Source organism: Aquarana catesbeiana, linkage group LG04, assembly GCF_042186555.1.
Source record: "Aquarana catesbeiana isolate 2022-GZ linkage group LG04, ASM4218655v1, whole genome shotgun sequence".
NCBI classification, from domain to species: Eukaryota; Metazoa; Chordata; class Amphibia; order Anura; family Ranidae; genus Aquarana; species Aquarana catesbeiana.
This window is the reverse complement of record NC_133327.1, coordinates 76,791,141-76,804,634: the sequence shown is the minus strand read 5'-3', so window position 1 is coordinate 76,804,634 and position 13,494 is coordinate 76,791,141. Positions and strand designations below refer to the sequence as shown.

The following is a 13,494-nucleotide window of genomic DNA, read 5'->3' as shown; positions in this document are numbered from 1 at the left end:
TGGGAATTAGGAGACTGATCACAGGCATATTACTAGCAGCTAGAAGCACTGACAGCTCACCTGCCGTAAACTAGACACTAGTATGCTGTAACACAGTGGTTCTCAACCTCAGCCCTCAAGTACCCCCAACAGGTCATGTTTTGGGACTTTCTGTCCAAAATACTAAGCCATTGACCCAGATTTAAAGCACCATTGCAAGATAAAGGAAAACCTGCAAACATGGCCTGCCGGGGGTACTTGGGGACTGAGGTCGAGAACCACTGTAAAAGGATGTCCTGGATCCTGTCCTTGTTAGTGATACTAATAATTTTGCTTCATCCTGGGCAGACGGTTGTGGATCCCTTTTTGCTATAATATTATTTCATTGGTGCCATTTTTGTTAACAGTGTGTAATTACTATGCAATTTGTTTTGGTGTAAAGGGATGTATGTCCTTAATTGTTATTCAGTAAAGCCAGCCATAGATGGAGCAATTTTCTTAACTTCCATGGTCAGTGTTGATCCCTCCCGCGGAGCCTTTGTGTTCTCCCAGTGGAGTGGGGCAGGGGAAGCCGTTCCCAACGGGGGAACAAAGTGATTACTGCTAGTGGCTTTAACAGGTGCTAGCAATTATTGAATGTAAAATCAAACAAGCTGGTTGTACCCAAGTTGATCGATCAACTTTGGTACATACAGCCTGGCCATACATGGTTCTAATTCCGTCTGGTCCCTGCTGAACCAGCCAAAATTCCAACCGTCTATGGCCAGCTTTAGACTTCATCATTGCATGGAATTTTTGAACGTCGCTTTGTGCCTTCGTGCTCAACATCCAAATATTTGTACTCTTGACGTTTTGCATGGAGATGATCCACATTTATGTCTGATACTTGCCTTTTTCTATCAATGGTCAGTTGCTTTTCTTTTTGCAAAATAAAAACAGTGAATAAAATAAAAAAAATAAAAAAAGCTTGCAAAATTATATATACACACACCTGCATGTGTGTACGTGCGTGTTTCAGTACTCTAAAATTAACAACAGTCGTAGACTAGGATTTTGAGACAGATTTATTAATCAAAATATCTCAGATCAGACAAGTGAGATGAGCTCCACAAGCACAACAGCATGCTGTAAACCAAAAACACTCCATTCTAAAAATTTTTTTTTTTGTTTGTTTTATTTAAATTTTACTCAAGAAAATATTTCTGCTTTTCTTCATTTATGCCCTCACTGCTGGGTGGAACACCAATGCATTGCCAGCAACATGTAGCATGGCAGTCCAGAAGTGATAGGGTTAAGGCATGAAAAGACAACATAGCAAAATTCGCAAAACACAAAAATGAAATATAATAAAAAGAAGTACCCCTAATTGTTTTATAACCCCCCCCCCCAAAAAAAAACTACTACTCATGTAAACTATAGTCAAATAAGAGATTGTCATAAGTAATAGTCGACCTTTCTTATTTTGAAAGTAAGGCAATAGAAGCATTGTGTTATATAAAAATAAGGGCTTGGTTTAAGGTATGTTATTGTGTGGGATGAGCAGGACGATGTGAAAACTCGGGTTCTCCGTTAAGCAGAAAGAAAAAGACACATTAGACGAGGTTAGGAGGCTTCGCTGGTCTGGATGTATGGAGGTGGAGGGTCCTTCTCCTTCTCTGGCATCTTTATAGCCATCTCATATGTAGGCAGGATATACTGCAAGAGATTGGAGTAGTCAGTAACACAATTTTTACAATGTTATTCATAAACATTCTACAAGGCACAGTAAAAATGCTAGTTGATATACCTGCCCTTATGTACATTGTAACCAGACAGCTTTATCCCCCCCTACAGTGACTGGCTGCCAAAAATCTGAAAATAGGAGTAAATATTTGAAAGTTGCTATTGCTGCCCTATTTTTGAAGGTGCCAGCTCCTTAATTTTGCCTCCTTAGTCACCGATCCTGGACAAGGATACAGCCAGGGACTCCTGGTCCTGCATACTTGTTTCAGGTCAGCTCCAAGTAGAGATGTTTGAGAAGACAACCCGACAGGTAGCAGTCCAAAAAAAAGTCAACAGTGGCAGCTTAATCTTACCAACCTGACGGGTATCCATTAGGAGTTGCACAGCAGAATAAAATTCATTATAGCAGACCTTGGATTCCGTGCAGTGTAACATCATGAAAGAAAATTTTATGCAACACATTATGATGGGCTCATCTATAGAACAAAAACACTTTTAATATGCCATACAGGCTATGAACAAATATGAAGGTGTCCATGACCTAGCTTGGACAGCAAAATATTTACTGAGCGTTAATGTGTGCTGTGTTAAGGCAGCCATTAATTTTGAGTGGCTGGCAGAGCACCTTAACGCACTAAATATTTTTGGGATGTTTTAAACAAGCTGCAAAAAAAATAAAAGCAGCACAATTTTTGATCACACACATAAATCCGATGTTCTGCTTTCTAGATGGCTCAAGGGGACAAATGAATATCCTTTAAATATCTGAATGGATACAGATTGCGCACACAGATCCTTTTTTCTTTCTTGATGCCTTAGGACCTCTGTGTCAACAGGATTTGGGCTTATGTTGATGGCATCAGTTTGAGATCTCTCTGAGATTGTTCAGAATTCATTGATAAGAAAAGGTGAAGGTTATCCATCTAACCTGTAGTTGACCTCCTTCCCATCTGCATTTAACCTGCTTCAAGCAAGTTTTGCACTTCAATATCTTTGTGTGGGAATGGGAAACCCAACTGAAGCATACAAAAGTCCATTGACGCAAGCCCTTAAACTGCTCAAAAAGGTATCGGGCACATGTGTAGGTTGCCAAAACCCCATTAACTGCCACTTTTATCCAAGACAAAGCTTTGCCATCTAGGGTGTTGTTACAGGAGCTCCTGTCAAACAGGTTGAGGGAGCAGACAAAACAATTCTTATAGATTTGGAACATGAAAAAGTTAATAACACACCATGAATGGAACTGCTGGAACATCATCAAGAACAAGGCCTGGAGAGCTCCTGGTGGTTCAACCAACAGGACAAGCCTACTCAGTTCAGCCCAAAAGAGGCAAGGGGAACTACCCTATGGAGCCACCATCCATTAAGCAGATGGTACTAGACAGTAGCATGGAGCCGATACCAAAGTACAAATGCTTCAATACTAAAACCGATCACTTCACATACGCAAATTGGATGCATTTTTGACCGCATCAGATTTGCATGACATGTGAACCGTCTGCCTTTTCAATGAAGCCGGTTCACATATGTGTGGGCCGCATTGCGTTTTGTTAAAAAGTGTCTGGGTTAATTTGAGCATGGTTAAGCGGCGATTTCTATTGTCATACACTGACAATTTGCACCAGGGTGGGGCTTAAATCCCACTGCCAAAACCAGACCACACATGTCACTTAAAATAGGTATCAGTAATTGGTATTGGCAAGTACTTAAAAGTATCGGTACTTGTACTCGGTCTTAAAAAAAAACAAAAAAAAAAAACTGGTATCTATCTGTGCATACCTACTCCATAGACCAAATAATGGCTACTACAGTGCAAAGCTCATAATAAAATTCACATTTTTAGCAATACAAATCTGCACGTTTCATGAAAGGAAGTCATGGTTGACCCGTTTTAATACCTGTGGAGGGGTTTCGAATGCAGGATATACTGCAATCTCAGGGAGGTTTCTATTGTTGATGTACTTGTAGCAGTTCCACACAACATTAATCAGATAGGCCTGTAGACAGAAAGCATACATATTTGTTACAATAAGTGCATGCGGGGTGTAAGTCATACCAGAATTTATTATATTTTTACATAAATGCCAATTTTCTTTTCAAAAAGTTCAAAAGTAACACAAAAACAAAAATTTTAATAAAATGGTGCAGATCTGGTAAATATAAGTACATTCAGTCCCCGAATTACATACACCTCACTTACAAATGGAGGGAGACAACAGGAAGTGAGAGGAAATCTACCCCTAAGAAGGGAAATTCACTCCTGTAAGAGTTATCATGGAAAAAAGGTGTCTCCACTGAAGCTTTATCACCAATCTTGTTTCCACAACAACCCAAAATTTTCAAAATCTAATTGTCACAGGGACAGAAAATGAGGTGAAATCCTCAGAACAGGGCACAGATAGCAAAACAAACCCTACAGGGGTGTTAACCTCTCCCTATGTTATCAAAAAAACTTAATTTTTTTTTGGCTAGAGTTGCACTTAAAAAAAATTTACCTGTTCCAATTTACATACAAATTCAACTTAAGAAGAAAGCTACAGAACCCTGTTTGTAACCCGGGGACTGCCTGTAAAGCAAGATGACATGACACACAACCTTCGTCTCTGCAATAAAAGTATAGCATACTATTAAAACTTTACAGACACCCTTCTGGAATGTCTAGGTGTTTTGTCACATAATAAACGTATGGAGCTTGAAGCACATTTTTTATTTTTTAAATAGATCAGGAAGGTCAGTTTTGCTCTAATGATCTACCACAGCAAAACTAAGCTTGATTTTATGTCCACTCAAATATCTAATACTTTCTACACAGCAAGGAAAAGCTGGAATACATATCAATGTTTTACTGAGTCCCCATCAAGGAGCTTTCCCTTGTGTGTTACTGAGACAGAAGGTGAGGAAATATCTCAGAGGCAAAGACAGCTTTAAACCTAATTAAAACGTTTAGAACGTCCAGGACATCCCTGAACTTGATAGTGACAACTGGGATGATATCTGGGACTTTCTGTGCCGGTCCTTAGCTGCCCTCCGTGACCGATTGATACAGTTTAAACTGGTGCACCATGCTTATTTTACACCATACAGACCACATAAAATGAATCTCAGCTCCCCTCCGGAGTGCTGGCGATGTGGGGGGGGGGGGGGGGGGGTGTCCAGGAGACTATACTTATATCTTCTGGACCTGCCTGACCAAGTGTTAACCTATATACAGTTGGTCAGTGCTATCAACTTGCAGTCCTCAATGTCAGGTTTGGTCCAAGTGGCTTGCAGAGCCGTCTTTGGCATATTCGAACATTCGAGTGCTGTAAACCTTTTTTTGCTATACTGCCGAGTAACGTTTGTTTTCATGTCATGCCTTTTATTGCTGCACAAACATGGAGTGATGAGGTCTATAATTTTACTAGTTATGATTTCAAATGACCTATGGGAGCCATAACTTTTCTTTTAGTAAGATGCCCTTCATGTCAGTTAATGATTTGACTTAATAGATATATACAATTACAGTAACCGTGCATGGGTCACTGCGCTCTTTACCTATATGTTGTATGTTGGTTACTTGTATGTGATATTAACACTAATAAAAAGATTTAAAAAAAAAAAAAGTTTAGAATATGTCAGGTTCTTATTAGGATTTGTGTGTTCTTCCCTCTAAGTGACAGCAATATTCTTGCTGGAGAGATTTATAGAAGTAAAGACAAAACAGAGCATCTAACCCTACCTCATTAGTTCAAAACAAACCACCTCCTCCAGTGCAGCATACACAAATGGCCTAGACTTCACGTGGGTAAAACAAGCTCTCGGCTGCAACTGCAGCAACCAGCTGTGTGGTAAAAGTGATCCAGACGGCTGTAGAGCCACCCAATCACTTTTACAATACTGAGAAGATAAAGGTTTAACACAAAAAAAAATATCAGCACTTTCTATTGAGGAAAAACTGCTAGGACGAATGAAATGTGGCTAAGCAATGGTCAAATGTGTACATGCTCTGGGACACTTCAGAGACAAATCATAGTAGAAAAGAAAAAAGGAAAATTGGTTAAGAGAAGGTTGCATGACTTATACACACACACATAAAACAAACCTATCCTGAAGGAAACCTGGCTACGGTTTATTTTCACTAAGAAACTTACTCCTCGATTATGCTTAAAAGGATAAGTTCATCTTTGGGAACATGTGCCACCTGATTTTAGGGTGTAACATTTTTGCAGTGCTGCAGCCGCTCGCTGTTCCCTCCTCTCTCTGTGACAGCAGTGTGGGGAGAAGTTCCCCATACTAGTTGCCACTATTTAAAAACAGCGTGGCTGTGCAGGGCTCCGTCCACACGGCCAGCTCTGTGTGTATGAATGAACTACAAGCCCCAACATGCTTAGAGGCTGTTGGCTTGTAGTTTTCAATGAGCTACCAGGGCGCTATGGAGCGCTGTGATAGTTTGAGTCTTCCTGTCAGAGAGTATTGGCTTACCCGTATGGGATGTACAGGTAAGCCAGTGTGCAGGAGAACTGCATGGCATCAGTGATCTGCTGATTGGTGGTGCCATTGTTTACAGGCTCCTGCAGCAAAAAATAATAAATGCACATTTTTTTTTTTACCTGCAAAATAAAAAAAAATAAATAAAAAATTATATATATATATATTTATTACATACATATATACATTTACTATTTTTGTTAAAAAGTGAACTTAGCCTTTAAAGCAGACCATCACGTAAAAGAAAACTTTTTTTTTTTAGTTTTGGATAGAGTGGAGAGGGGTTAGAACACCTGTCAGATTCAACCCCTCTATTTGTGCTGGTGACCATTTTCACCTAGAGAGTGAAAGAAAAAAAAAAAAAAAAAAAAAAAAAAAGAAGATTTGGAAACAGAACAGGAATAGAAGAATTCTTTCAGAACTTCCAATGGGGCATTATTTCTGGTGACAATTTCCTGTTATGGCTATAAAAAGAAGAATCTTACTGGTTGTTATTGCATAGAACTGTTCTTCAGACTCTGACAACGGAGATCCACACAGTTCAGGAATGAAAATGCAGATCTGGTTCACCCCTGTACCCAGAATATTTTATGTATATACAGACTTTCAATCGGGTTGCCTTGGCAAAATGCCTAAAAATTGCCCTCAAAAATTGTCAAACCAGAGGATGGATCATGCCTGCCTCTTTTTGTTACACAAAGTCAAAGGTTTTTACTGTGCAGCATTAAAAACCTTGGGCAATGCGTGGAGCAGCTAACCACCAATGACATGGGTTGTTAAGGACAACGTTGGGTGCCCGAAGATGTCCTTGTTTGCTCCTCTTATCAGCACTGGGGTCATGTTAGCTGAGGGAAAAGAAATGCTGAAATATTAGTCAGTACCAGTATACAAAGGTGTATTTGCTTTGGAGGAATAAATCACCTCTAATGTTGGGTGTCCTACATGCGTTATGAAAAAAATTATTAGTTTTGCTTTTTACATTTTAAAATGGGGTGCCTTGAAGTTGTGTGGAATTTCAAAGGGTATCCGACTGAAAAAAGGGTTGAGAAATAATGATTTATAAAGCATGGATGGACAAACGAATAACAAAGTCAAACTAAAACTGGAACCCAGGGAGAAGTAAAAAGAAACAAAGTTCTATCCTCTCCTCAACCTGTGTAGAAATTGGTTGGAAAGTATGAGCTTCATGGATTCAGGAATGAGGTCAGTTTATACTTTACCTTCAGGATGATGACCAATGCTCCCACAACCAGTACGATGAAGAGAAGACAGCTGGAATCCATAGCAAGCATGTCATCTTTATATGGGAATTCAGGCTACAGAAACAACATATCAGATAAAAAACATTATAGGTGCAAAATATATGTACTTGATCAGTATAAAATTGTAATAACTCCATTGTGAATTATTTGTGCCTGTAATGACCATGCAACATGCTACATATCCATAATATGAATGAAAAATTGGGAGCTCCACATAATGGGTACAGTACCAGGTTTGAAGAACCCAGGTACACCTGTCCAGAGACCTCAACAATAGATTCCTCTAGACATTATACAATTATCCTCTGGATTTACCAAAACCATATAATAGGAGGTCACACCTTAAACACTTTCAATTTGTATGCAATCAGGCAGGTCCTTGTACTCCATAGTTAAATAGTAAATCTAAAGGAAATTGAATTGTATAATGTAGGGCCAGCTTAATGCGGAACTTCACTCTCCTAATCAACCTTGATTATTTTTAATCCTCATACTGCTAGCACTAGTAAATAGACAGGGGAGCTTTAAACTTTTTTTTTTAAACCACATTTCTTAAGTTACTTTCTGGTTTCTTGCCTAGGCAAATTATGCCATATATCCCAGGAGTCTTTAGGAGGGGAGTGGAGGAGGAGGGTTTTCTTAGCTAAGTACACTCTCCTGAATGCGTGCTTGAGCTAAGGGGAGAGGGATTCTAGGAAGTAAATGCTACATGAATCATTTGCCTTTATTCAAGATGGCCATTGCCAGAAATCCTGGTGGGGAGGGGGGTTGGGGTTTAAAGTGATTTCTCAACAAAATAAAGCGTGGAGACATGGATGGATAGGGGAGTTTGCTTTGAATAATAAAAAATGAAATAGTGTTTTTGGTTTGCAGTGTTCAGATGCAGTGGAGATCTGCTTTAAAGGGGTTGTAAACCTCTGCACTTTTTTTTTTTTTTCTTACCTGCAAGGCAAAGGCATAATGTGCTAGTATGCATCTCATACTAGCACATTATGTGAAACTTACCTGAAAACAAAGTCTTCCAGCGATGCCATCACTGGAGACAGCTTCCATCTTCACCCGTCCTGCTTCCGGGTTCACAGACTCCAGCTCTGTGACTGGCCAGTGCCGCGATGACATCACTCCTGCGCATACGCACGGGAGCCACCGGTCACGGCACAGGGCACGGGTGGCCATTCCTTCAGAGCACGTGTCAGTGAGGTCACTGGCATGTACAGTAAATCTCTCCTAAACGGTGCACATTTATTTACACTACCTGTAGGTAGTGTAAATACCTATAGATAAGCCTTATTATAGGCTCACCTATGGGTAAAATTCAAAGATGAAAGCTTACTTCGTTTTGAACCGTGAAGTATCAGCTTTGAGTGGACCGACTCCTTATTGGGGCTTTTATCAGCCTTACACATGCAGGAGAATTGTGTGTGGTTACATTCTGCTCACATTCTGAAATAGGACTGTTTATGCAGAGATATTAATACGGAAGATGTACTAGAGGGGGCGTAGGCACGTGAAAACAATATTTCAAGGTATCCAGTACTGGACTGAATATTAGCGGCTGCTCTGTCACTAGGAGAGATAGATCATCAAGGTTAGGTATTGGAGCTCAGGCACACAAAAGTGTAATTCCCTTAGTAACATCCAGCGTGTGTATGCTGTAAATGGATCCTACAGGCTGCTGCGGGTTGACATGTAAATTTCAAACAACGTGTGTAGGCAGCAGTAGCCACTGCCACGGATTACACTATAGAGGTTTACGTGTCCCCTGAAGGAGTCATTCATGCGGTGGTGGCACATGCAAAGAGTGGCCTCGGCTTTCAGTAATTCACAATGTCCGAGGTCATTGAGCACATATGCCCCTGCATTAAGGAATCACTTAGAAGGGAAGAGGTATTAGTGTTTAATAAGTGGTGGTGTCTGCAGCCCACGCATGTTCACGGCCCTGAACATCAGCCGTGAATAGGGTCCATCTTCGCTGTCCTTATGTAAACATCAGCACAAATATTTACATCTATACATTATAAAATACGGTCTAAACACAGGACCTTGAACACATTTCTTATTTTGCTTTACACAGCTAAACTAAATGCAGACCAAAACAGACTAGTGTGCATAGGGCCATAGCATAGATTACTACTGCATTCAGATCCATATACACTCACTGGCCACCATAGGCGTGCCAGATGTGCCTGGGCACACCCTAACAACTCTGTGTGGTGCCTATTCCCCATACTTTCCCATGTTTTCCCCCTCCTGCAGTACTGCTGGCTTCCTTCCTCTCCTCCTGCAGGGATGTTTCAGGATGGAGAGCGGGGGAAAGGGCTACTTAATATTTCACTTATCAGCCCCGTCCTTTTCTAAATGAACACACTCACTCACTGTGTTCAGTCATAAATGAAGTATAGTAAACTGTGTTACTATGCTTCTGTTTGCAAATGAACAGGAAGCTGCTCAGCACAGAGCACTTCCAATTCATTCATTCACTGTTCAGTGCAGCTGAGGCTGCAGAAAAAAGTATGGGCGTTTGTGTTTTGGGGTGTACACCCTAATGCAATAGGCTGCGCACATCTATGCCGGCCACTTTATTAGGTACACCTGTTCAATTGCTTGGTAACACCAATTGCTAATCAGCCAATCACATGGCAGCAACTCAATGCATTTAGGCATCTAGACATGGTGAAAACGACTTGCTGAAGTTCAAACCGAGCATCAGAATGGGAAAGAAAGGGGATTTAAGTGACTTTAAACTTAGCTTGGTTGTTGGTGCCAGATGGATGATCTGAGTATTTCAAAAACTGTTCTACTGGGATTTCCACGCACAACATCTCTAGGGTTTACAGAGAATGGTCCGAAAAAGAGAAAATATCCAGTGAGTGGCAATAGTGTGGATGAAAATGCCTTGTTCATGTCAGAAGAGAATGGGCAGACTGCTTCCAGATGCTAGAAAGGCAACAGTGACTCAACCACTCGTTACAACCAAGGTATGAAGAATACCATCTCTGAACGCACAACAGAGAACCTTGAAGCAGATGGGCTACAGCAACAGAAGCCCACACTGGGTGCCACGTCTGTCAGCTAAGAAGAGGAGGAAACTGAGGCTACAATTCACACAGGGCTCACTAAAATTGGACAATAGAAGATTGGAAAAGTGTTGCTTGGTCTGAAGAGTCTCAATTTCAGCCACAACATTCAGATGGTAGGGTCAGAATTCGGCATAATCAGCATGAAAGAATGGATCCATCCTGCCTTGTATCAACGGTTCAGGCTGGTGGTGGTGTAATGTTGTGGGGGATATTTTCTTGGCACACTTTGGGCCCCTTTGTACCAATTGAGCATCATTTAAATGCCACGGCCTACCTGAGTATTGTTGCTGATCATGTCCATCCCTTTATGACTACAGTGTACCCATCTTTTGATGACTACCTCCAGCAGATAATGTCACAAAGCTCAAATCATCTCACCACTGGTTTCTTGAACATGACAATGAGGTCACTGTAGTCCAATGGCCTCCACAGTCTCCAGATCTCAATCCAATAGAGCACCTTTAAGATGTGGTGGAGATACGCATCATGGATGTGCAGCCAACAAATCTGCAGCAACTGCGTGATGTTATCATGTCATTATGGGAATGTTTCCAACACCTTGTTGAATCTATTCCATGAAGAAGAATTAAGGCAGTTCTGAAAAGGGGGTCCAACCCGATACTAGCAAGGTGTACCTAATAAAGTGGCCGGTGAGTGTAAATTACAGATCTAAACAAAGCAGAACTGAACACACATGTGCGGGAGACCATAATGAGCTGTATTTAGCAATTTCAGAAGTTCCTCATCTTAAAATAACCTGTTTTTGCATTGAGCCGACGTTCTGCTTTAATCGTTTCCCAGCAGTGTGTAGTATCAACTATCCCATGGGACATGCATGTCACATTCAAATAAACAGAATCATTCAGTGGGGGACTGATTTCCCAAAAGTGTCTTATTTTCGATTAAGATGCTGGTACCAGGCAGAAGTGGGGGCCGAGGATCGGTCCTAGAAAAAAGGAGAGCAAAACTAGAGGAGCTCCCCCCTTAGCAAACAAATCCCTTCATGCATCTGAAAAATTAATCCACGCTTTGCTTTTAAAGTTTTTTTGCTTTAAAAAGTTTAGTGAAATATGCAAAAATGATTGCACACAATACTTCAGTAAATAATTGCACACGTCACAAACATACACAGACTTACCAGCTGCTCCAAGTAATCTTTAATGCCAGGCAGGTATGTAAGGGAACTGATTGCAAGCAGGCATGTCAAGGCAAAATCAAACAGCTGGTAACAGAAAAAGGGGATCAGCCAACCACCACGGTGCTGCAGAGAAAAGGAAAATCCATCAGTTATTATCAGATGAGTGTGAAAAACAGCCAAACAATGTAAATTGTAATTAGGTAAGGAGAGAGTATATAATGGCAAAAGCAGAATACAAATTATTTCTATATATAAATATCTCTGGTCAGGAAAGCATTTCCATTTTGTTTCTTAAAGTCTGCCAAATTTTTTTTTTTTTTTTTTTTTTTAAGTCAGCAGCTACAAACACTGTAGCTGCTGACTTTTAAAATATGGACACTTACCTGTCCAGGGCGCCCGCGATGTCGGCACCCGAAGCCGATCTGGCCCTCGGCTCTTGGGTGCTGCCGCCGCCATCCTTGGTAAGGGAATCGGGAAGTGAAGCCTTGTGGCTTCACCTACTGGTTACCTACTGCGCATGCACAAGTCGGGTTGCGCAATCCGGATGGTCCCTGCTGTCTCTGGGACCCATGTGTGTCCCAGCAGACAGCGCGGGGGGACGGGAAGAGGCGTAGACTCCCATGGGAGTCTATGCCCGGAAGTGGGTGCAAATACCTGTATTATACAGGTATCTGCACCCCCCTCCCCCCTGAAAGGTGCCAAATGTGACACCGGAGGGGGGGTTCCGAAAAGCAGAAGTTCAATTTTTGTGTGGAACTCCCCTTTAATCTCAAGGGAAATGTATTTAAAGTAAGGCAGAGCTCCATTCTCACAATGGGGGGGGGGGGGAGGGGGTAGATTGTGTTCCCGCAGAGGGAATAAAAATCCATCACTTTCTATAGTAAAAGCACCCAACAGTACACAAACTAGCTAAGCACACATTTAACCCTTTGATCACCCTGGATGTTTAACCCCTTCCCAGCCAGTGTCATTAGTACAGGGACCGTGTATATTTTTAGCACTGATCACTGTATTAGGGTCACTGGTACCCACAAAGTGTCAGTTAGCGCCAGACTGTCCGCAGCAATATTTCAGCCCCACTATAAGTCACTGATCACCACCATTACTAGTCTAAAAAAAAAAAAATTACAAATTCCAGTATATATCCCATAGTTTGTAGGCATTATAACTTTTGTGCAAACCAATCAATATACACTTATTGGGATTTTTTTTTACTAGAACATGTAGCAGAGTACATATTGGCCTGAATTTATGTTGAAATTTGATTTTTTTTTTTCCATTGGATGTGTTTTATAGCAGAATGTAAAAAAAAAAAATATATATATAAATATATATTTATATTTTTTTTCTCAAAATTACATAAAATTAGTCAGGTAGAAAAAAGTCCAAGTTAAAAAAAAAAAATACAATCCCATATACACAAACCTACACCCACAGTTAATCCAGAGCAGTGGTTCTCAACTCCGGTCCTCAGGACCCACTAATAGGCCAGGTTTGCAAGATAACTAAAATACATGACAGGTGATTTCATTTACTGCTCAATGATTGCAGTATTCTTGTCTGCATCTCCCCAAGGTAATACTTAAAATCTGGCCTGTTGGTGGGTCCTGAGGACTGGAGTTGAGAACCACTGATCCAGAGGAAGACAAAAAACCCCAGCAAAGCATGCTCCAAGTTGCTCCAGCAGGGGCAAAATTGTCGGCCTTTTTTGTTTTGTCTCCTTCCAGCTGCCAGAAGTAAGGGAGCCCTTTGGAAGCCGACAGTTGCTATGACCCTGGTGCCCAACTTTCAGCTCTTTGGCATCTGACCATCTCCTGCTCTAGGTCTGCAGTCTTTCACAATCTCA

General features: G+C 41.0%; 1 protein-coding gene across 1 annotated transcript in view; it reads right to left on the bottom strand.

The window, feature by feature from the left end:
* Window positions 1-1,025: 1,025 nt before the first annotated feature.
* The window catches only part of LAPTM4A (lysosomal protein transmembrane 4 alpha), a 47,786-nt gene continuing 35,317 nt past the window's right edge, over window positions 1,026-13,494 (bottom strand). The window contains exons 4-7 of the mRNA XM_073625337.1: window positions 11,649-11,771; window positions 7,389-7,484; window positions 3,600-3,698; window positions 1,026-1,674 (exon numbers count right to left, since the gene is read on the bottom strand). Coding sequence (XP_073481438.1) covers window positions 1,582-1,674; window positions 3,600-3,698; window positions 7,389-7,484; window positions 11,649-11,771 — 411 coding nt within the window. The 3' untranslated portion in view covers window positions 1,026-1,581. The remainder of the gene's footprint in view (window positions 1,675-3,599; window positions 3,699-7,388; window positions 7,485-11,648; window positions 11,772-13,494) is intronic.